Source organism: Temnothorax curvispinosus, unplaced genomic scaffold (assembly GCF_003070985.1).
Source record: "Temnothorax curvispinosus isolate PA1 unplaced genomic scaffold, ASM307098v1 QBEX01008979.1, whole genome shotgun sequence".
In the NCBI taxonomy this organism is placed as follows: Eukaryota; Metazoa; Arthropoda; class Insecta; order Hymenoptera; family Formicidae; genus Temnothorax; species Temnothorax curvispinosus.
In genome coordinates, this window is record NW_020218759.1 from 20,942 (window position 1) to 46,093 (window position 25,152).

At 44.0% G+C, this 25,152-nt stretch overlaps 2 protein-coding genes across 2 annotated transcripts; both read right to left on the reverse strand.

Annotated features, from left to right (window-relative positions):
* Window positions 1-3,793: 3,793 nt before the first annotated feature.
* On the reverse strand, window positions 3,794-7,177 carry LOC112458541 (forkhead box protein D3-like). The gene has a single exon (XM_025022231.1). It carries the CDS (start codon window positions 6,207-6,209, stop codon window positions 5,076-5,078), a length of 1,134 nt encoding a protein of 377 aa, XP_024877999.1. The 5' UTR covers window positions 6,210-7,177; the 3' UTR covers window positions 3,794-5,075.
* Window positions 7,178-14,710: 7,533 nt separating this feature from the next.
* Window positions 14,711-24,983, reverse strand: LOC112458539 (protein disabled-like; the record flags this gene model as incomplete). Its single annotated transcript, XM_025022228.1, has 6 exons — window positions 14,711-21,026; window positions 21,116-21,367; window positions 21,612-21,860; window positions 22,338-22,490; window positions 24,544-24,687; window positions 24,769-24,983. Coding segments are annotated over 6 exons (5,297 nt in total), but the record flags the coding sequence as incomplete, so codon positions are not given.
* Window positions 24,984-25,152: the final 169 nt, after the last annotated feature.

Below are 25,152 nucleotides of genomic sequence, written 5' to 3' on the forward strand. Positions count from 1 at the left end.
CACGCCTTTGGCACGGGCGCCGCGCTTGTATCCGTGGTGACAATGCAAACCGAAACAAACACTTAGCGGCACGTGAACGGCACGTGGCCGACAGGATATATTGCATTCCGAATGCACACACACTTGACGGACGATTAAAGGGGTGTTGCACGCGCGAAGAACCACGATCGTGACAACGATATACGATTCTCCCTTCCTCCCGCCCTTTCGTTTTTCCCGCTGACTACCTACTTATGCTCATCGCGAGTCGAGATAGTTGTAACTTGTCTACCAGTTATGTCCTTTACGTTTAGACAAAGAAAAGCAGCTTATAGGATGTCCGTTAGCATTTGTATCGAAATTACTGTCAGGTTAGTTAAGTTAAGATAGCGTGTGCTTAAAATTATACTGGTGATTGCTGAACGGAATGAAATATGACGAACGAGAAGTGAAATTTATAACTTATTTAATCTACGATAAAAATCAGTCGAAAAATTAATTGAATAAGTGGAGTTTCTTTCTCTATAAGAAAATCTGTTCTATGTAATTTATATTCGTAATACGATCATTGTTTTAACTAAACGAGAATTATATATTTTTATTCTAAATGGAATTTTTTTTAGTGAGAAATTTTTTATAAATTTCTAATTACAGATATTGATTTTAATTAGGAGCTTGACAATGTAAACGAGTATGCTGAAATCGCGAATCATTTGGAATACATAACGAATGAGCGATAACGTTGCAGTGTTATAAATAATCGTCTAAGAGTGTTGTTTGATAAATTGCGCTAAGTCGAACTCTTTCAGCGCAATTAAATTATTGGTAAATGTTTATCTACGATTTAGTGTCTATCTATCTATCTATCTACCTACCTCTGAATTTTCCTTCTCGACCCTGGACTCCTCGACCCTCTTATCGCACGCGCGCAATTATTTTATCACCTCGCGAGATATAGCGTTTACCTACATGCAACGCGTTTGAGATAATGCAATAATAGTTGCTTTTGTAAACTGTAGCATCATCGTTATTCGGAGCACGCGTGCAAGTCTTACGCACACGTGTCATAAATCTGTGCGGTCTAATGTGAATCTCGTAATACATGTAAATCTAACGATTTCATAATGAAATTTGCAATTTGCAATGCTAGTTTTGCGTCATTATTTGGTAAATATTAACCTCTTTTTTTTTATTTAAAAATAAAACTAATATGACACTTGCTATATGACGGATTTATGAGATGTGTTAATCAATTACGGGGTGTGAAAAAAAATTATGTGACGAGAAAACAAGTTGTCCTACAATGAATTAGCACGTTTGATAGTCTTATCACTGACAAATGCAATATCAATACAAAGTTCTACAATATTGATTTTATTCCCGTATTGAAATTGCGATCAAGTATCATACCCGTACAGAAAGATACGAAAGACAATTTGTTTTATCGCTTTCGCTTATCAATTAATTGATCTAATCGCTCTAAGCGGGTTTCCTGTAGAGCGCTGATTCTTACAAGATTACCTATAATAGCAACATTAAATTACGCCACGCTAAACAGATAAAAGATAAATTGACTCAGCTGCATTTGTACTCAAAATGCTCGATGCACGTGGCTATTTTTATCGCTCTCGATTCGCACACGCAAGAGCGCGTATACTCACGTGCGCAAGACACTAATAGTCTCTCGCAAACCGCGTCGCGTCGTAAATTTTCCTCTCTGCGACGCGTGGAGAAATAGGAGAGAAAAGCAAACGCGGGAAGAGAAACGGAATGACAGGGAGGGAAAACCGGTGCTGTGGAGTGGAGGAGAGGCGCGTTTTAAGCGCGATGCTCCAAGTGCTGCGGGATGCGGCGGCGGTGACGGTGACGGCCGTTATCTTCGTCACGATCGAGGAATGTAATATCGTCACCCCAAGCGACAAGAGTTGCCTTCGTATCGCCGTTTAGAATACCGTCTTCGTGTGGGGGGGACACGGGGACAGGGATTAAACTGCAATGAAAATCTACTCATTCTGCGCTCCACCGTCGCCGCCCTCTTCTCTTTTCCGCTTCGTATTGCCAGCGCCGGGAGAAGCGGGTAAACAAGATATTGCTTTGTACGCCCTCTCCTCCTCGTCTTTCGTTTCCGCGTTACCGTTTTACCGTCGACTTCTCTCGCGTCTTTTCCGTTATCGCCTTATTTCGCGCGCACGACATCCTTTCCTATATATACCGAAGCAGAGACGGGGAGAATTGTTCACTTCTCTCGGCCGGATACACCCGGTGCTTTTACACGACCTTTTGCTTCTACCCTTTAATTATCCAGTAAGATTTTAATCTGTATAATTATCGTATCGACGAAGAATAAACCGAGGCAGATAAGAAGAGGCTTATAAGGGGAAGATTGGGTTAGACCAGTCGCCGCGCTTATACTTAACGATACTTTATTGTTTTTATTATTACATATTATTATAAATCTATCATTTTGACACATACAATACTTACTAAGATCTACTGACGATTCTTTTTAACGATAGGATGTGTGTAGCCTATAACTAAACATATATCTCGATTTCGCTGCTTCTTTATTCTTAGCGGAGGAACAAAGTGAAGTACCGCGACGTGCGTGTCTCGTAACGATTGAAAAATATACGAGATTAATAAAATATATCGTATATCACCGTTGCAATTTGCTAAATATTCGCTCGTTACAAGATTTTCACATTTTCACTGACCGTCGCAATGTAAGAATAGTAGGCTTGTTTATTTTTACATCAAAATAATTTGGATCCGCTAGATCTCAATTTCGCTATTGAACGTAAATTATATACATTGGTATGAGCTTTCAAAAGCATTTTTCAAGCGCGTCATGTATTTTTCATTAAATGCCACGTCACTTCTCACGTGCAAGCATTGAATTAATGTACTAATCGATCATGTATATTTCGACAGTGCTTGGCTTTAACAAATTTAGATTTTATCAGCACAAGGTTTTTTCCATAATTTTTACTATAATTTGCCGCAAAATTTAATTAGGTCTTATAATTTTAGCTTTCTGAAACTTTAGGACTAAACGTGCACTTTATAATTAATTTGTATTCTTTTCACAAATTAAATTTTTTTGTATTGCCATTTTTAAAATACTTAAATTATACTTGTTTGTTTTAAGTTTCGGACAGAAATTTGTATTAAAGATTACACACAGGATTGCTCCTTTATCGGATACAAACGTAACGAATTAAAAGCGTCATTAGGGATCGTCATTATCTTCAAAGCTTCGACCACTTCATCACGCGAAACGAAAAACGTATCCTAGTCATAAAATGCCATATAGGTATTCACAATTACGTATGGATCGCGCTACGGATTCACTGTATGTACATCAAACGTCTACTTGACCGCTTACGGCTAAATTGGGAGGACGGGGCGGCGGCTTTACAATAAATCCACCGAAGAAAGACTTCTCCCCGCTATAACAGAGTGCTGCGCATATATTTGTCCGGGACTCGTATTTACAATGCCGATATTAATCGGCCATACGGAAGCGGCCTAAGTTCGCCTAACCGACGGATCCGGGCAACGAAAGTGAAATCGAGGGGAACGCGGGGCAACTTATCCGCGCGACGAACTTTGTTCGCAAAAGCTTGTTTGACGAGTGGAAGTACATTATTGTTTCACTTCTCCGGTTGCTGCGTGTTGACGAGATTCGTAATAATTAATAATTAATGTTATTGGGATGATTAACCAAAGAAAATATTATATTCAAAGAAAGAAACTAGTAATAATTCTAAAAAATTTTTCAATTATAATTAAATAATTATATATAGTGGTGATAATAAAGATTTCAGTCTCTTGAAAAACAAATTTTTTACGAAAAAAATTTATAAAAAGTAGTGAACGGAAAAAGATTCACGATTGAAATATAATTTTAGCAGTGAATTAAAATAATTATAATGCATCTTCCACTAGTCGTCTTAAGAAGCAGCACTTAGCAGATTGCTAAATAAAAATGCTACGCTCTATTGCACTACGCCTTTTTACAGAGATGCGCCGATATGTACGGGATGCGCTATATTATCCTCGATATACATCTTTATTAAGTCGATTCATACGTATTTCTATAGTTTCTGCGACGCATCTTGATTACCTACTCGGTAAGAAACGACCATCAGGAATTTCATAACAGGAATTTCGCCAGGTTTGATTACATGAAGCATGACCCTCATTTCGCCTTACCGAATAAAAACTAGGATATAACACAGACAATGCCTGAATTTCGATCTCGATGTACGTCCCTCTTGTCGCCTGCAATCGCCTGAATATTTTATCGCGAAAATGTACGGCTAATACATGCAGAACGAACATCCGCTAATTTTCAGAAATCCGTGTCGGAGCTTCACAAAACGCATGTCAAATATAACAGTTTTGTTACAGATAAATTCTGCCCAAATGATATAGAAAACATTGACGATATAATAAAAAATGAATATTTTTTTTAAACTTTGCTTTAATAACATATATTTCTTTCTTCGATGTAGACCATAAATAAACTGTGATCTATAGGAAGAAACGATTTTTGAATTGCGAAACGACATCATGTTCTGTTCATTTGCGAGATCAAAATGTTTATTTCATTTGGACAGCATTGGTCAAAAAGAATATCTGCTAAACGACATCAATTACCATCGCCTCTGGAACGAGTGGTCCTTTGCAGTGCGATTGCTTTAAACTTCCTCGAATCATCTTTGACCAGTCAAGTCTCTGATCAATCTTTGATGAGCACGGTTCACCAACGCGATTAGTGTTCACTTTGAAATCCTATCATTCTTCTTCCTAGGAAGAGAAACTACGATTTCTCTTCCATTTCTTTATTTTGAGGGGCAGAAGCTGAATAGCTGAAGCTTCTGGATTCAAACTGTCGATAATGTCGGAACTCGCTTCTTTATATAGCAATAATTATGAATTCTTCTTACAAGAATACGCTTAGTTATGTCACTTCTGGCCCTCCCAAAATAATTATCAATCACGCCAAGCTCGCAATAGAGTGCTAAAAAGTTAATACTTTCGTAAAGTCACCATCTGTCTTTGTCGATTGGAAAAGAAAAGTCGCCAGGCTCCTAGACGAGCGGTGAGAAGGCGGACGCCTGGCTCCTAATCTCTCTGTGCTCCGACGGGCTGAGATCTAATAACGCGCCGCAGTTCTGATCGCTGGCTGCTTGCTTGCCGATGAGCGCGTCGATGCTGAAGTTGCGCTTCTTGTCGACGCTCGTCGTGTGGCTGGTCGGCAGCGTCGTGATCCTGGTGGAGGTCGGGTCCATCTGTCTAATCGGCGGCGCCGTGATGGGCACTGGTTTGTAGAGCGGTGGCGGCGGTTCCAGGAACCCACCGAGCTTCAACGCCTCCAGGGTCGTCGGGGAGAAGTCTAGCAACGGCAGACCGGGCGGTGGCGATAGATAAGCGGCTCCGGGATAGGCTAGAGCACCCGGGTGACCGCCACCGCCACCCGGACAAGGTCCCCGGTCGCCGCAGATGGCGAAGGTGGCCATGATCGCTCGGTCCCGCAGCACGTAGTGCGGCGGCGGCCTCTTGTATCGCTTCCTGCGTCTCAGGAAGCTACCGTTGTCGAACATGTCCTCCGCCAATGGGTCCAGCGTCCAGTAGTTGCCTTTTCCCGGGTTCCCGGGCTCGCGCGGAATCTTGATGAAGCAATCGTTGAGCGAGAGATTGTGCCTGATGGAGTTCTGCCAGGCGGGAAACTTATCGTGGTAGTAAGGAAAGCGGGACATGATAAACTCGCAGATGCCGCTCAACGTCAGCTTCTTCTGCGGCGATTGCAGGATCGCCATGGTGATCAGCGCGATGTACGAGTACGGCGGTTTTATCAGGGACGACGACATTTTGTCGGAACCGTAGCCGGAGGGCGATTGACTGGAACCACCGGATTTTCCCGATTGACTCGACGCCGACATCATCGAGTACGTTTTCTTAGAAGATCGCCCGCCGCCGCTGCCGCCGCCGCCACCACCACCGCCGCTTCGACTCCTGCCGGCCGACGGCGGCACCGACGTCGACGTTGGTACCGGCGAGCAGCTCGGTATTACCGGGCTCGACGACGTCTGCGACGGCGGCGACAGGTCGTTCTTGTCGAGACTCACCGGGTCGACGATCATGCTGCTACTGTCCGAATCCCGGTCGCTGTCCGCGCAGCCGTCGCACGACAGGTTCGACATCATCATCGCACGTGGCTCCATCGTGATCGCCGCCTCATGAGCATAAGGGCCTGCCACCGGGGTGCTCGTTTATTTCGCCGTCGGTCCCGCGGTCGACTCTTCGAGACTACTGCTCGCTCTCATCCTCCATCAAAAGTCCAAACTCGATACAAAATCTTATCAAAACTTTTTTTTCTTTCAGTATTTCTCTGATATGAAACCTTCAAATTATTTAGTTGTTAACAAAGAAAGAAATTACGTATTACAAGTTCTAGATTGATCATACCAAGTGCCGAGTTGTCCGCGAATACGAAATATTTCACTTATATAAAAACACTTCTTAACAAGAATCAGTTATATCAGTTCTTGTCCAACATAATCACGGAAGAAAACTGCATCCGTCAGAATATAACAAGAGTTCCACATGTTAATTATCCACGAAATTTCTTTGGTACAAATAATTGTTACGATTTACTCGTCGTTACCATTAACATTGTGATACAAGTTGCAGTGTCGTTATACGAACATTAAATGACTGTACCGCACTTCACGAAATTTTTCCGCGGATCGTCCGTCGTCGGGACAACACGCGAGTTACTTCTGTTGCGATATATTTCAGCGGAGCGACTGTCACATTCAATCCGTCACTCTATCCTCCGCTTGATGAGTGCTATCTTACGCTAATAGTTTGTTTCCACAACGATAACGGGACTTTTTCGCTTCGTCCTGCTTCTTCGTCTTACTTCCATCCGACTCGTGTAAGTTCAAGCTGCGATGCACACATCAGTCGTCCGACGAGACATTGTTAAGGATAGGAAATCGTCTCCCGCGATTTGTCTGCGGGGATACATTTCATCGCGCACCTTCCAGCAACATCCAATCACACGGACTCGATGGGATCTTCGGTATCTTCTCGCCAGTTCACTTGCTATAAAATAATCTTGCAGTCACGAGATCGTACGACCTTCCCTCCTCATTAAAAATGATTTTGATTTGAACTAAATTGTCTCCTGAAAGCGATTTATATCGAGGTTTCACGCGCGAATCTTTCGCGACGTTTTCGAGGGTCGTCATAAGTTTCTTTTGGCATTGACACGCTTTTTCTAAGATTAAGACGGGCCGAGATCGGATGCCACGAACTCGCGAACGACGGAGGGTGCACGATCGCGAGCGGAGAATCGTCTACAGGGTGAGATCGAGTCTCGAATTGATTTGAAGCGACCGTTTCGGTCCTACGTGGGCGGACCAATGGGCGGGCGTTTCGACCCCCACCCCGGCTCGCACCCCGTTAGACGAAACCACCCCAGCCGGTCGGACCGACGTGTTTCCACCCTGCAAGAGTAGAGGAGCGACGTGGAGAACGGGGAGAAAGCCCCGGAGGGGGTTAGGACGGGAGTTAGGAAAATAGCGGGATAGTTAAAGGGACTTTCGAGACGGGGGTTGTGGAGAGGGCGGGAGGGCGAAATTGTAACACTTCGAAGGCTGATTTGCTTTGAGCGGCGCGATGAAGATGGAGCGCGAGCCACTGATCTACGAGCAGTCGCCGGCGACGCGACCTTCTCCGTCGTGCGATTGCTTTTTCGACACCAATTTTGTGGACGTTTTTTTTTTTTTAAAACGGCACTTTAAAAACGCGAGACTATATGAATTGATTTAATTTAATATCTGAAAATTGCGAGAATATATTTATTATCTTCATAATTTTATAATCTCTCAATTTCGTTTTTAGCTTAAAGGAAATTTCCAACAAATAGACATTTCGTTTCAAACGGCTTAATATGTAGAAAAATATTTTGAAGTTTACATTCTAAATTATTTATTATATCAAAATATCTATGAGAAACTTTTCGAGAAAAAAATCCTGGTTTAAATTCATTAAAAAATCCATCGTAGAATTAGATTTTCTAAAATTTCTGTGTTGTTTCGAGCATCTTGTTGCGTTTTTTATAGCGACAAATTTTTATCTTATTGGTTGAGTAACCTGACGTAGCGCGGGGCAGGGGTTAAAGAAATAATTAAGCGCCATTATCGCGTCGCATTTTCATCGTGGAAGTGCTGCAACCAACCAACCATCGACTAGATCCGTAGAATCGCCAACAGAGCGAGACGAGCTGCACGCATCACAAGTTAACTTCCCTGAGGCAGCTCAAATAGAATCTGTATTACGCCAGAGCGGTACATAGAGAGAGAGAGCGAGAGAGAGAGAGAGAGAGAGAGGGAGGGTAGGAGTGAGAGAGAAGCTGTTAGGGGTGAGAGGCGTGCACGAGAAACATGGATATGTACACTAGGTTTGATAAATGCCGTAATATTCACTAGCTCCACTGAATATATTAATACATGTAATAATTATTACTAATAAAAACCACATGATAAATATTATGGTCTTATAGCTAAGATAATAATTTGTACCTTATAAATTTGATGAAAATAAGGATATATTCCTTTTCCATTTTATTATCAAATAAAATCACTTCAATCTTTACTTAACGAGCTAAATTTGATCTTAATTTACTTAACGTAGTTTATTGACGCAGACGAAATTTTATCTTGATAAATCAGCTGCGAGAATGCACAAACGAATATTTCCTAATTGTTTTCTAGTAATAATGCTGACAGAGTATCATATATTTGGATTCGGTGCATCTTTTCGAAAAACCTGTCTCGATTTAGGGTGAATGTATCGAGACATTTATGACGCCTGGGTGTACGAGCGAGAGGGAGATAGGAATTAGGGAGATCGAGAGAGATGGGAGATACGGCGGAACCGCGATATAGATGCGGATGCGAGTCTACCTGGGCGCACTATCGGTTCACAGAGTCGAGCCGAGCCGAGAGCGAATATTGTGTTTACCCGTACGCATGGCTTTGCGGTGCAAATAATCTGGTATTATTGCACTTACTCCACGTACGCGCGGGCGAAACTCTTCGCCAACTGCCATTCCCCCGCCGCTTCCGCTTCTTTGTTACAGGCGCTCTTCGTGCTGGATTTCAATATCCGTTCGCGCTAATGTTAATGCCGCGTATTGTGTCGTTGTGCCTCTGAAATTTCACGACGCGCGAGACGTTGTAATGATTATTATTCGGTGTCTTGCGTCCTATATTGCCGTGCACCTGTCTGTTTCATATATCTCTCTACTTTAGCGCTTTATTCCTAATTGCTTATAATTCAAGACGTATATAATTTAACATTTTGACAATCTTTAAAAAAATGTTATTCTAAATTCATCCAAGTATATCCATAGGAGGAAAAGCAAACACGATAAAAAAGAAGAGAAGATATATTACAATATCTAAAGTCGAAAGTTATTGTATTAGGCTTAACAATTTTTATTTTTATTTACTCGTGCAACAAAACAGTAATATCATTGTCTACTGATATCCTCAGGCAGAAACAAGCAATTGCATTCTGCTGCGCAAGAAAAGCGAGGTCCGTTATCACGTAGCGATTCTCAATAAAAATATTTTCGTCATGCATTTCTCGCAGAGTTTTTTTCTCGCGCGGGGGACATCGCGAAGAAGTGCTTGAAAAGTTCCGTGCCTCTCGGCCTCCCTTGCCGATTCAGCGATTACCGCGTTTTAATCTTAAGACCGACGAGGACGACAGGGGTGGAGGAAAGGAAAACGCGCGACGCCCGCGCGGGGTGGAGTGCGCCCCGCTCCATAGAACTCTTCGAGGTTCGCCATTCACTTCGCGGCGGATTGCGGATTCCGAGAGTTCCACCATTCGATCCGATTGCTTCTTACCCTGGACTCTCGCCGCTCGTATTTACCTCCTGATTTCTTCCCTCTCGCCCCCTGCCTCCTTCTGTCCCCGTTCTCGCCACCGTCAGTTTCCTCGGACCAAATCTTCTGGAAATTCCAAGGCAAACCGCGATCGGGTGTCGTCGGCTTTATACTCGCGGCTACGAAACTATACGTATAGCGGAATGAATTTGCGCTGGATTCGGGATCGAACTTCGATTTGACCGATTTTTTTGTGAAGATTGTTCGAACGTTTTACGTAAAACTCATAATTGACATTTAAACACAATGTTGTTTTTTAAGCAGATAATTTATTTACCATTTGAGAAAGAAAAGGTGAAAGAGTATCTGAATAGTGGATTTAACTTGAAGATAAAAAAAACTTTAAGAATACATAGATTAGTTTTAATGCGTGATATATGGTTTAATTTAACTTTTAGCAAAGATTTTTTGAGAGAAATTTATAACTTGTTAGTGGATCTGATAAATTACGACGTACACGAAGTAAGAATGTAAACATATGCTATATTTTAAATTTACCTATGTATTTAATAGACATAATTTTTCCATAACGAAATATGTCAGCGCACACATCCAATTTTATCAATTAAATTTCTATATACTGAAGTTTTAATCAATCGTGTAGTTTCATAATAATATTTCAGAATATAGCACTAAAACAAGTAATAATTTACGTTATACCGTTTTGTAAAATAATCTTAAATACGTTTTACAAGAAAATTTTAGAAAATTTTCGCGACACATGTGCAAAGAGATTCGCGGATTAAGGAACCGCCGACGCATTTCGTCGTCTACATAGCACTATGCGACCTAAAATCCTCAATCTCGCGGGAGAGCAGTCGACGTTGAAAAATAGAAGCGCAGCCGCTTTTGCGGTGACAAAAGTGCACGGTGTGCGGCACAAAGCTCACAAAGAGCTCAAAGAGGAGGAGGACGAAGAAGAAGAATAAGACGAGGACGAAGTTAGTAAGAATCGTGAGAGGAGCAGCGAGAGAAAGAGAAAGAGAGAGAGAGAGTGAGTGTTTACTGGCGGAGAAAGACCGCGTCGCTGCTGTGCGGATGACTCGTCCTCGTCGCCGTTCTTGGCCCTCCCCGCAAAAAGCTCCGCGAGATTATGCCGCCATCTTGGATGTTGGTAAATATCCCGTGCCGAAAGAGAGTCTCCAGTCGGGCGAGGGATCCGGCATTGGGCGGAGAAGTAAGTCGCTGCTACTACTAGCCGATCCTCGTGACGGCGGTGGCAGTTGGATTGGTGGTAGTTGAGTCGGTGGTAGTAGTAGCAACGACGTGGTGTTGGTGGTGGCAATGGTGGTGGTGGTGGTGATGGTAGTCGCGAGGATGAAGAAGGCGCTGCGCAAGAAAGTCGAAAGCGTCGCAGGAGCCGGAGGGTGGGACGCGGAAAGGTAAAGAAGTGCGAAGAGGTCTTGGCGGCACAAGGCGAATATCCCCGCTACAAAGAATACTGTCGGCTTTGCACCTTTTTCAAGACGTCGTTTTCCCGCTTCGTCGAGAATCTCACACCCCTTCTCTCTACTCGAGAGCCTCGTCTCGTCCTTTTCCTCCCCGTCCCTTGCCGCGTCTGCCATTTTCGCCACCGACACCGAGATGTCCTCCGCGACTCCCCACCCCCCCTCACTCCTTTTTGCATCGAGTAGGAAGAGCCATTTACCTATGCGGTTCGGAGATGGTAAATTGAAGATTCTTTTTATCACGATTGAGTCCTTATTCGTACGATGTATATTGCGAGCTTTGTATTTGAGTGAATATCAGACATCGGAAAATATTGTCAGATAAATCGATTATTCATTTTAAAGGTTGAATATGATTTTGGAAATATTTAAGATGGACGACTGTCGAAAGATATGTATATCGCCATATCGGAAATCATTCTGCGGACTATTCTAAAGCAAATTATTCAAGATTTATAAAAGATAATAACAAGACAAATAAGTTTAGATCGTCCTATCAACGATATTGATTAATCGGCGTGGTTAAATTACGTGGTTCACCCTGTATATTGTCTCATTTGATTTCGCGCAGATTGAAGAAAGACACGGAGGGGGGTTCGGAGGGGGCCCTCAACGGCGGCCCGATTGCGGTGAAGCCGCGCGACCGAATCTGAAATTCAATTCAATGCAAATTTGCCGGCGGGGAGCACACTTACGGCTAACCGGCGAACGAGATCGAGGATTCGCTTAGTTGCTTAGAACGCGGTAAACACTCGCTGCTTTTACTCGAGACTTATGAAATATTGATGGACACACATTGGCGCGCCCGACGCTAACGATGTCGTCGTTAAGTGGGAAATACTTAATGGGTGAATTATCGGTGATCGCTCTTCTGTGTGAACACTTTATTACTGCAACCAGCAATATGAAAAATCGTGGAAAAGCTATTACAATATTATATATAAAAATAAGAAAAAAATCAGAATAATATCAGCCCATTAAATTTAAGTCTTATACAGTGAAATTTTAGTAATTGCGTTAATAATTATATATAAAAAATTATGATTTTTAAAATATTTTTTAGCAAAATAATGCTCTCTCTCTCTGTTTTTCTCTCATCCTGTTTTTTTTCCAATATTTAACTATGACTGAATAATTATTTACAGAAATACAGCTACCTTTAAGTTTTTTAACGCAAAAGATTATGCAGTATCTTACGTTATGAACTATTTAATGCGCCGAATATAGGCGCTCTAACAAAATAAAACGCCAACGCGTATCGCAAAAGCGTACGCGCGCACTCGAGCAAAAAGGGAGCCCGCTCTTTCTCCGTTTCTCTCTTTCTCTCTTAAACGCGTTGAGCCCAGAGAGCATGGGCCAACGATCCCAATTACAAACATTTCTCGTGGCTTTTCAGAGTTGCATTTGGCCGAGAAGGGCGCGCACCGCCGCCGCCGCTCGGTGCATTTTATGGTTCCCGCCTCCGCATGCCCGAAAGTACTTTTCGTTTTCGAGTGCGTATACGAGTACATGCGGGTTGATTTTCTCTTCTTTACACTCCGCCCTCTTCCACAGCTTTCCGCTCCCTCGTGCATCACTTCCAAAGATATAGCGATTTGGTCTGAGCCCACCTATGCTTATAGATTTACTTTTTTTATCACTGATGTTTTGTTTGATAGAAATACCTTACAGCATTTTTTATCCTAAATTTAAGCTGATTTTAAAGATCTTTAATTATTATGATATTATATTTTTCTACGTGAGATTAGTGAGAAAGTCAGATAGTTTATTTTATATTTATATATAAAATTACATATTTTAATATTAAGAGAAAATATTATCGGTTACTTAATAAAATTAAATGTGTTAGAAACTTATTAAAAACTCAACTTTTTTATTTTTCTAAAATCTGATTAATTTATTCAGCACTCGTTTCGAAAATATGCTTCAAACACGCAACGTGGTGATTTTTTTTATGGCTATAGAGAGCTCGAAAAATTGTCGCGCTAAAAGCATGCGATTCGCAATTCCGAAACTCGCGACAGAGCATCGAGCGAAGAAGGCGGAAAGAAGGTGAAGAAAGATGCGAGAAAGATGCGGTACCGTCGGGGGTGAATCGCGGGGGTGGCAGGAGATGGGGACAGAGGGTGGAGGGAAGGGGCGATAATTTGTTAGCGTGCGCGCACCCCCAAATGCGCGAAATCCCGTCGAAGTGCGGCTCGTGCGGCGCATTGTTTCCTTGTTTGCCAGGTGTTTCGAGCACCGCGGCCGAGTGGAGGCCGCGCCATTGTTGCGAGAGAAGTCGTGCAGCCGCTCTCTCTCGACAAAGCCGGCGATCCTAATGCTCTTTTATTGTGCATTGTGCGCGGCCGAAATCAAGGAACGGGGTGGCGTACACACGCGAGGCCGAGGGACGTGGCCGTACCGATTATACGGCCTGAGCACGTCGATGACGATGACGACGCCACCCCGACGACTTGGCGCCTATATATTTGTCACTTTGCTTTTGTCAAACGCGAAGAAGAGCCTTGCTGAAGGATCTCGTAAGAATAGGATGCGTTATACCAAAGAATTGCGAAATACAACGAGGGCTCGGAATTGTTTTGAGATTCTTTTTTTATATATTTTTATTAGCTGAAGGTTCGAAAGAGCGACAAAAGACAGTGACGATAGCATCAGGATACAGAAGTAGCACATGATAGTATGCACGTGCTACATACACAATGAGACTTATGAGACTCTTGCGGATCTCCCTTCATATTCTATGTTGTTCCAAAATTTACTTCTACTTTAATTAAATTTATTAATTCTTTTATAAAATTATTTATATTATATTTTAATTGCTGATATAATATTATTTAGTGCGAGACTGTTGATTGATTGATTTTGGTATTAGCTATCTTTTGCCTAGATATTGTTAAATGTTAATTTAATTTTAATTAGTAATTATAACAAAAGCATTGTTCTTACTAAAAAAATTTTTTTTATAAAGAAGCAGTTTATTACAGTATAAAAATTAAAATCTCAACTATATACTTACTTGTTTTGTTATATACTTACTTCTTAATGCTCTTGATATATTCAAGTCAGAATTCCAAAATAAGCAATGTCACATACAGCAAAAGCGTATTTCCTCTTTGCTGGATATTTAAATAAAAATTTAAAAAATGCTCAATTTTTCTCGCGAAAATAATATAATTTTAAGCTCGCAAAATAATAGTTTTTTTCTATTTCTAAGCTTAGAAGCAGGTTATTTCCAACAGAAAAGCTTTTGACTGTACTAAGCGTTGAAATTATCGTTATTGTAATTAATATCACCTAGAATACTGAAGATATGTGTCACCGCTATATATTCTTTTTATTTTATACAATTGCTTAATTTCTTTTTTTCGACAATCGCCGCAGTCTTGCGTAAAGTTGTATCTACACAGATCTTTTAAGAAGTCGTATGTAAAAACAGCGAGATAAATTTGCATGATTTTTTATAATTGATCATCAGCCGTATTAACAAATCTTTTGGGGAAAGGGGGGACAAGGAATCGAATTTCCATTAAAGCGGTATTGTCGTTATCATTTTTGACGCATACAGTGTCGAGTAACCATTAAACGAGTTAAATAATTTACTACTATTATTACATAAGTACATACAGTGTGTAAAATGTCGGCGTGATCGTTGTAATACGGTGGTTAGCGTATAGGAATACTCATCAACGTAAATCATGCAAGTATATTAGCGGAGAATTTGCGATAAATCTCGATAACTGTGCACCTTGTATATAAGGTTGGATTAGACAGGAAAAATGTGGCGGCGCACATTATTTATAGCTTGAAGTAAAAAACTCTTGTTCGGCCTTCCTTTTACATTTCACTTTGCTTTCATGAAAGCGCAATTTTCCTCATTAAAGACTTTGAGAATAATGTAAATTTAAGCCATCGAGAATAATCTTCTACATTAAATAAGGAAAGAAATGCAAAATATCATATGCTGGACGATACTGTCTGAAATTTTCAAGTCGTACATCTTTTCCTACAAATATTACTTAATTGTAAAGTTTTGATTATGACTTAGAATTACATTATTCTCTCAATATTATGATTATTTTTACTTACAACGAAATAATTGATAATGTTGAAAAATTAGAGAGCAAGATAGTTCAGTTTGTATTTTTCAGAGCTTTTTTTTCCACAATCCGACTTTATATGCATCAAACAATACGCAATCTTTTCATACTCGAGTCAGTTTCGCGCACTAAATCATTAAAGGTACGACGCACATAAGGCAATAATCTCGTCTGTGTAAACATAATTCTACCACCCTTCGTATCTCTCACACATGAGAGCAATTTATCAGCAGCGTAACCGAATGGCGAATCTGAGGGGAGCTTGCAGAAGGATCGTCGACGATGTACGAATGCCTAATGCAAAGTAATTGATTCATGCTAGTTAAAAATGTATAAAAATCATGTTTTGATTACTCCCCAAAACGCACGCTATCAGTTTCTCCTCGCTCGAAGCTCCCAGATCCAACGGTTACGCACAAGTGACTAGAATCGTTCCTTTTAAAACAAACAGAGTTAAACTGCACATTCACTTTGTAATGGCTATTAAACAAATTGAGTATATAAATAAATGCATAAAATAATATTTAACAATTAATCAATTAATATTATAATAATATAATAATTAATAAATATATTAAATCATGCTGATCTTTCTCTTTTTCTCTCTCGGCAAATCGACCCTAATACATCAATAATATTAGATATATACAGATTCGTTAGAACAATGACTAGTTTCTTTGTGGAATTGTGGTGTTTTGAAATTTCTTTATCAGAATGTCTAAACAAAAGATTAAAAATCGTTAATTTTCGGAGCGCATTTTAGCTTTTCTTTCAAAACGAATTAATCCATTTGATTTGGACAAACTAAATCTGTCAGAAAATACAGGCATGCTGTAAATTAATGTAAGATAAAATACACGAGAATCTTTTAACGAAGAATCAGTTGGACAAGAACAGATTTTTAAAAGAATTTCGTGAAACGAGAGAAGCACAGCAAAAAATCGCTATGGACAACAATTTTTTCGGATATGTTTGAGCCGCACTCAAAGCTCTTTCTTCAATTTTGCTACGTTAAAATTGCTATAGCCAACTAGAGGAGAACCAAGTATCGTTGTAGCGCGGATTCCACCGTTTTTCACGATCCGCCGACGTTTTCCGAGTGTGCAATGAAAACCGTCCCTTTGTTCTCCTTCTCTCTCTTCTCTCTTCTTCTTATTCAAGTTCCAATTATCTAGTCCACATCAGAGTCACCGAATTCAGCGCGGGGTTTTAGCGACCCTGACTCTCGTCGTTCGCTCGACGGATCAGTTGAAGAAATCGTCGCCGTCGAACGGGTCGCTCTCTCTCGCGAAGATATTCACCGACTCCGATTTCCGTATGTATTGATCGCCCCTGGCCGTCTTGTTATTGTTATTGTTATTCCCCGGACCGTATTTTCCCTGCCTGGAATTCTTCAGCGGCAACGTAGTGGCGCGATGGTCCGGCACATTGTCTTCCAACTCGGACTTGAAGACGAAGGCGTCGTCGTCGAACCTCAAGTCGCCGTTGAAGAAGGAATCGCGGCCGCTATCCTCGGAGACGAAGCCGTCGATGGGCTGTTGCGGATCTTTCGTGTCACACGGCAGCTCCTCCGGCGTGGCCTTGAGCTCGGACGACAACCTCTGTCGGTCAGACGTGTCGCTGGATGCGCTCGCCGTGGGCGTGAGATCGTCCTCGAAGTAGCTCGACCGTTTACTGTACTCCCGGACGGGAATGTCTCGCCTAGGATGATCCTTGGGGCCTCTGAGACCAGACGAGGGACTCGCGGGCGGCAGTTCCCGCTTCGGATCAGCCGTGTCCGGTCGTACGCGCGTATCCACCGGTGCGAGCGATTCTACCGCGCCGCTCGGGCCGGCAGCTTCCATATGCTCGACGCTCTGCGCAAAATCGTCCTCGAACGGACTCTGCGTCTTTTGCACCTGTCGAGTCTTGTGCCTGGCTATTCGCTTGCGATGCATCGTCTCGCTCTTCGAGTCGGGACCCTCGGACCAGTACGGCCGCTCCACCCAGCTGTCGTACTCCTGATCGCTGCCCCAGTAGCTCTCGCGGCTCCTGGAGCGCTGTGAGGATCGTAGGTACGGATCGGAGTCGTTGTCGCTGCATTCGGATCTGGAGGCGCCGAATTTGCGCGGATCCGCGTACACCATATCGCTGTTACGCCCGTCGTTCGCGCTGTTGGGTCTCTTCGGCCAGTGTCTCTTCCTGCCCGCCGGATTGTATCTGGGCGAGTCGTCGCCCGGACGCTCCGGGGCGTACTCCTCGTCCCAGGACGGATAATCGTGAGGTCTTTCTCTGCTGTCGCGATAATAATAGTACGCCTCTCTCATAGAATAATCGGCTTCCGGGGGTCCTCTTCTACCCCAGAATCTGTTATCTTCCTCCCATCGTCTTCTCTCGTACCGTCGTCTGCTCCACCGGTCCTCCTCGTCGTAGCCCATGCTCTCCTGGCTGCTGCCGAAACGGTCCTCTTCGTTCCACAGCATCAGTTTCCGTTTACGCTCGTCGTCGTAGTACGAACCGTGAACGTCGTGGCTCCAGGTACACCGCTGCGGCGGGGGCGGCTTTGGCCGGCATTTCCAGTGCTCGTACTGATCCTCCTCGTCTTTGTAGGGCTGCACTTTTCGATGCGGATACCGTCGCGGACCGTCGTCCTCCCATTGGCTCTCCTCGTGCCAGGGCGACGGGTCGCGTGGCCGATGAACGCCGCCGCTTTTGGCCCACGGTACACCGCGCGACTTCCTGCCCATCCTGTCGCGGAAGCTGCGGTCCCGCTTGTCAGCGTCCTCGTAAAACGATCTGTCCTCGAAACCGGGCGCATCGAATCGCGGATGCCGAGAGCCGGACCAGTATCTGCCGTCCCCTCGTGCCCTGCCGTTGCTCTCCTCGCTCTCCTCCTCGTCCTTCCATTCGTTGTCGCTGTCCCCCGAGTGTCGGTAACCGCCGCTTCCCTTGAACGGGACCTCTCTGTGGAAATCTTTGCCGTCCGGCGACCATGGCGAAGTGCCGCCTATCGATCGCTGCCCCTCGCACGAAGATCTGTCGGACGAGCCGAAGATACCCGTGTCGAACTTGGCCCAATTGCTGTCCTCCTTGCTGTCGTCCTTGTCCGACCGCGTCGTCTCCGCGAACGGGCAGAACATATCCTCGAAGCCCGAGGACGAGGCGAGTGACTTGGTCTCCTTGGCGCGATGCATGCCGGTGTTCAGCATCTTGATCTCTTCAAAGATGTCCATCGCCACGGCTTTCAGATCTTCCGAATCCTTCTTAACCAAGATATTCGGACTCGATGGTGGCGGCAAGTTATCGGAGAACAAATTCAGCAATTCCACCTCAGCGAGACTTCTCGATTGCTGAATCTGTTGCTGAGATTGCACCACCGGTGACGCTCGGGCGGAGCTCCCCATCTCCTCGTCGTCTTTCTTAATCGGTACCGGCTCCGGCTCGCCGATGATCTCCCGCAGAGCGGCGTATCTGTCGCTTGACGTCGAGATCGAAGATTTCACTTCCGTCGAGGATCTTTCGGCCACGGATGAGCCATTCGTTTCGTCGTTGAGAATGTCAGAGCCAACCTTGTCGGACGAGGTGCCATTGGCGTCGCTTCCTCTCTCGGAGTTGTCCCCTCTCTCCTCCGCCTCCATGATAGTCTGCGTCTTCTCCGTGTCGTCCTCGATGTCTATCTCCGTTTGCTGGACCGTGGACGAATCGGATATGACATCCGCATCTGTCATCGCGTCACTTTCCTTCTCGATTTCTTTGTCCCCGACTTCCACCGACTTTTCCTTCGTTAAAATTGCGATAGAGCTAGTCATCGTTTCGTCCAGCTTCGCAGACCCTTCTTTCAAATTTTCGCTCTTGACGGGTAGCTTGACAGTTAGATTCACCAACGAAGTTATAGAATTCGAAGTGCTCTCGCTGGTCTGCGCTTCCGGCTGTATCTTCGTTTCGTCGGAAGCTTGTCCGTTTTCGTTAAGCGCTTCTTCCTCCTCAATTGCTTCTTCGACCGCTGTTTCCTCTTTTCGTTCCATCTGTTCCATCTCCAGCAATTCTCGAAAAACTGCGTATTTGTCATATGTAGGATCCGGTTTTGTTTCCGATTCGTAATTAGTTTTGAAAGACTCCGATACAAAGGAGCTCGAATTCGATCTGATCGTCGCTTTTGACGCCAACGACGACAGCGACGAGATCGCAGATTTTGACACCGTTTGCTCCTTCGTCGTTGTCGATGTTGTTGGCGAAACGATAGTTTCCTCTACGTTGCCGACGGTGGTTTCCTTCGTCGATAGAGTTGCCAAACATTGCGTGAGCTGCGTCAAAGTTAGACTTGTCAACTGCTGGACGGTCATGCCGAGGCTGGAGGCCAACTCATCCAAATTCGTCCACGACGACGTCAGTTGACTGAGCGTAATGTCGAGCGGTGGTTTCGTCTTTTTCGAGTCTGTGACCGGGACGGTGCTGCTGCTGGTAAAGGGCACGGACGACAACGACGTCGCGGATGATATCATCGTGCTGAAAGAATCCTCGAAGGCGGAGGCAGTGGTCGTCGTAAAGTCCGATTTGTCGGATGTCTGCGGAGGCGGACTGAAATTATCGTCGAACTGATGACCCTTGGTGTCTCTCGGCGGGCTTTTGTTTTTATCCCTAATGATCTTGGTGGGTGACGGTGAAGCCTCACGCTGTGGAAAGTCGTACTGGAAATGTCCCTCCGTGTGTGGCGGTCTAGGCGGTGGTCTCGCGCCCCCTCGAGCCCCCTGCTTCTTCGGCGGTAAAGGCGGCGGGTTGATGAGAATGCTTCCCGCACCTCTGGGCGGTGGTTCCGGCACGAGATCTAATTCCGCGCTCGAGCTAGAGAGACGCGAGTTCGCGTCCGACGAGCAAGACCGTAACGGCGATGCCGGCGACTCGTTCGTTATCGAGAAATCCACCGGAAACTGCTTGTTGGACTCCACAGACTGCGCCTTTCCGGCCGGCAAGTCGATGTCGAAGTCCCTCTTCCGTACTGATTGAAGATACTTCTTCGGACTCGGTAGCTTCACCAATCCCTGCGTCGACTCCGTCGAATCTCTGTCCATGCTGCGCAGGATCGTGCTTCCTCCCGAAGCGGTACTCGCTGCTTTGGGTAACGTCGTCTCCTCCGGCGGCAAAGACACCGAGAGAGGCTGATGATGGATCGACCGAGAGACCGTCTCTTTCTTCGGCGGCGAGTCGATTGTTTGCTGGCTGGACTGGGTCGCCTCGTTCTCGTCGAATCGATCGAAGTTGGCGAAGTTGCTGTCCTCGCTGTCCCTCGACGATAGCTCGTTCTGCGTTTTCGTCGACTCCGCGCAATCCGTGCTGGTCGTGATATTGAAATTTGTCGGAAAGCTATCGGTGGAATTCGTGGATACCAGATCTTTGAGGACTTTCTTCGGTGGATTTTTCAGGTGCTGGAAGAAATCTTTCTTGTCCACGTAAGGCTTGATCAGACCGGTCCCCAGGGGATCCAGCTCCGTGAACACGTCGATCTGCGGGCTCTTCGTCTGAGTATTGCGAGGGGTAGTCTCCGTCGAGCTCTGTAGCACGATACGCGTCGTGTGAAATTTTAAAAACGTATTTATTTGCTAAAAAATATAATTAAGATCATACGTAAGTTGACACTTACGTCCTCCTGGTCCTTCTTCGTCGCCGAATTCTTACTCAGGTTCGTGATTTCCTCGTCGTTGAAGAGATTCTCGGCCTCCTTGTCGAACCAATGAATCGTACTTTGTGGTGGTGGTGTTTTACTAACTAACGTTGTCGCCGGACTGGAAGTGGTCGATGCGGGCGGTGCTGGTACAGTATGCTGCCGCTCTAAATGTCCCCTCTTCGTCGAGGAGGGTGGCGGTGGTAAAATCGGACGAACTGTATCCTGCAGCTGCAACAGGTACAGGAAAATAAAACGTATAATATTGATAAGAAGTGTCGCCTCTTATTCGCTTTATGAATTATCATGATTGTAATGATTACGTATCTGCAATTTATTTCTGATGTATTCGATCGTGAAAATAAAGTTTCTCCGAGAAGCCGATATTAAGATCGCAATAATTATAATTATTGCAGTTTTATTTCTAGCGTATTAAATGAAGAGGATATTCGCAAAGTCGCAATACTAATCGCACCTTCATGTTCGCGAAAGAATCACCGAACGGATCGGTCTCGAATAGATCGTCGGTAGACGGTACGGGATTTTCCGGCGTAATTTTGTCCATCTGATGAATGCCCTGTTGCAGCGAATTCAGCTCGAACTGCAGATCTAGCAAATCCGCAATCACACCACTCTGTGTCTCGTTCTTGCGATCGGCGGTTTTGTCGACCTCGCAGTTACTCGTGCGAATTCGATGAAACGATGACTCGGTGCCCGCTGCGCCCTGTGACAAATTATCGTAACGCGTCTGACCTCTGATAATTATGTCTTACTATTATCAATACTATTTCTCTTAGAGCCGATTTCACCAACGTCAATTAACTCGTACTCTCTGTCTCGTTCAACATTCTTTATTTCTTTCTAAATTATTATAATGAAATGAGATGAGTGTAACATAAATAGCGACAAACATTTATATTAATTATGATTAGGGTAAAGTAATATTGTGTGGGAAAATTTCTTTTAAACTAATCATGACGTTTTTAAATTAGATCTATTTAGAAGGAGATGAAGAATTAGTTAAACGTTAGTTAACTTTAAACTATTTAAACAAACGTATCTGTGAATAATGATACTTCAGGCACACTATATGAGGGAAATGAAGAAGCAGTTAAAAATACGAGTAAGAAGACTCGTTTGAGAAAACAATTTAGCCGATATATTTTGACTGCAGCAATTATTTTGAAGTATTGGAACTCACCTTGGTGTCGGGTGCCGACTCAACGAAAATACCGCCGGTGTGGAATTTAATCGCATTAATGGCATTCTGCTCTATGTGCTGTTTCGCCAGTTCGATCTCCTTTTTCTTCAGCTCGAACACTACTTGGAACAAGTCCCGCATCGCTATCACCACCTGTTAAACAAAACGTTTTCTTTGTGTCATTTGCGGTATGCCAAACTTTAACCGCGGACGTAAACTCGTTTATACATTTCGCATATTCGAAGTCAGACGTATTTAGAGAATTTTTCTTATTTAATAATATTTGTCGATTTAATTTTTGAAGAAATCACCCTTTTCTCGAGAAACTTAATCTTAAAAATAACAAGACTTTTTTAGTAATGAATTTTGTCATTTGTTTTAGTTTTATTTTTTAAACAAATTTTTGTTAGACACGCGCATGATAGTCTCTTATGTTACAAGAAACAAGAGAAGGGTATTTTTCCTTTTATTTTAATTTAAGACTAAATTGAAGCTTCGAGAATTCCCGACAGAGATCTGAATTAACTTCTTTTTCTTCGGGACTGAAAAATATCGAAGAAATAGGAAGCGCTACCCACGCCCGTTGACCGTAATTTCCGAAACCTTTCTTCGATCGTTCGTTCCGTTCTCACCCTTCCCTCCTGCCTCTCCGTGCTATCAGCGCGAGAACCCTCTGTTTGCCGCGACTCCATGCCGGTTAAAACCTCCAGCGGCGCGTCAAACACGACCGCCGCCGAATATACGGGTGAGGATTACCGCCCAGAGCCGTTTACAGGAGGCGAGCGCAGAAATTAAACTTGGAAATTGAATGAAGGCGTAAGGTTGTTGAATTAATTTGCCACCTGTCGCGCGAGCTTCTCCGAGCTGATTTCATTTTCGCGACGATAATCGTCGCTATTGAATTGCGCGAGTTAAGGGCCCGGCAATTGTGCCAGCGTGCGCGCGCTCGCTCGTGCGATCGAGAGCGAAAGTCTCTGCGCTTCGTGGCAGAGTTAAACATATTCCTCTTGATTTAACGCAGCCGATTAGTCGTCATGAACTTCTGTTTGCTACTATTGCGTCTTGCGGAAAATTACTCCCGACCGCAATGTATTACGCGAATAATACCGTAATAGGGCTCAGCGGAACTGTTACGAACTTATTTTGCTCGATGAGACAAGTGAGAATAAACGCATTATATAGCGGAGAACATTTAACCAGAGATTCAGATAAGCATCTGTGAATTTTTCTAATGAATTAGATTAGAAAGATCTTATTTGCAATTAAATGTGACATGCACAATTAAATTCAATGAGGTAATGCCAAAATATTATACGCCGTTGCTCTCGCTTATCTAATTTATTATCGTTAAAATTTATTATTGAAATTAAATTTTCTGTTATCTCTAAGATAACATTTTTTACGATTGTTCCGCTCCTAGCCGATTACAATTAAGTACAATGTTACTTGCGTGTGACTTTCGATTTTCTTCGACATAGAAAAAGGAAACGTTCAAAGGGGCGTTTGCTCGATGGTTAAACCGCGCGGTGCTTGAGCACAAAAGTGGGATATACTGACGGATTTGAATATCAAGAAGTTGCCCGTCGATCCCTTTGAACGGCATACGAAGCGAGCCGTGGATAATCCGGCAACAATCTCCCGCGGCGAGGAGGACGCAACGGAGGAACGGGGCGAGGCTGAACGCGGAGCCGTGTAATGCAATTATTTACATACGCATCCGGGATTACGGTCGCCCGGGGTCGATATTGCTTCTCGGATCGGGCAAATATCATTCTAGGCTCTCTCCCCGCTCTCCCTTCCCCCCGGCTACCCTCCCCGATACGCGGCCGGCTACTCGTTCCCGATAATTGACACACTTTAACCGCGTTTGGCGGCAGGAACGCAGGAACGCAAAATCGTAATCGCTCGCGTGCGTGTGTATCCCCGATAACTCTCGAGCTGCCGAAATCAATTCGATGCCCCTCGCCCTGCGTCTTGCGCACCCTGATTAGATTTTCGCGCGTATTTGCCGGGGGCGCGTGATACGAGATCCCTCAAAATTGACATTCGAGTGCGCGTTACTCGTAAAGATACAAGAACTCGTCGTAAATTACATTATTTCACGGATTTTCGCTTTACATTAGACGAGAGGGAAATTCTTCTCTTCTGTGCAACGTCGCGCGAAGAAGAGACGACCGTTTGAAGCGAAAATGGGAGGAAAACTTACCTGACTCGCCGCCTTATCAGTCTTAATGCCGAAGAATCGATGTCCGGTATCCGGTGACCCAAAAATATATCCGAAGGCTCTCGAGTCGCTCATATCTTGAGCAATAAATGATATTTTATGCACCGGATGATGATACAGACAATCCTGCGAAAGGATGTAATAAATTATATAGTATAAATCGATCCGCGATATGTCCATCTGTGTGAATAATTTCTCGCTACTCACCCCCGTCTTTTCGTCCCTTAAACGAAGCCCGTCTATGCTGACCTGAACGGCGATTCGTTGCTTGTGCTCACCAGCGGCGCGAATCGCCATCTTCAGGTCAGCCAAGGCCGCCTGGCACATCCGGTCACCGCGCGCTTCCGACACCTCCAAGATACCGATCAGCTTCGCCTTAAACGATACGCCCTCCCCAAGAAAGCGGGTTGGGTCATTCTTGACTGAAAGCAAAATACGCAGAATTATTTTATCGCTCTGTCAATTAGAATGGAAATAATCTCAGACGTTTGCAATTTCATGATTAATAGTTCAGAGCGATCTATTTCAATTGCAGTCAAATTTCTTTTTTTTCCTTATAAACGCTGGATATATGTGTAATTAAGATTGCAG

Bases quoted from the DNA above. Each gene is read 5' to 3' on its own strand.
- LOC112458541 (XM_025022231.1), bottom strand. From the start codon at position 6,209: ATGGAGCCACGTGCGATGATGATGTCGAACCTGTCGTGCGACGGCTGC.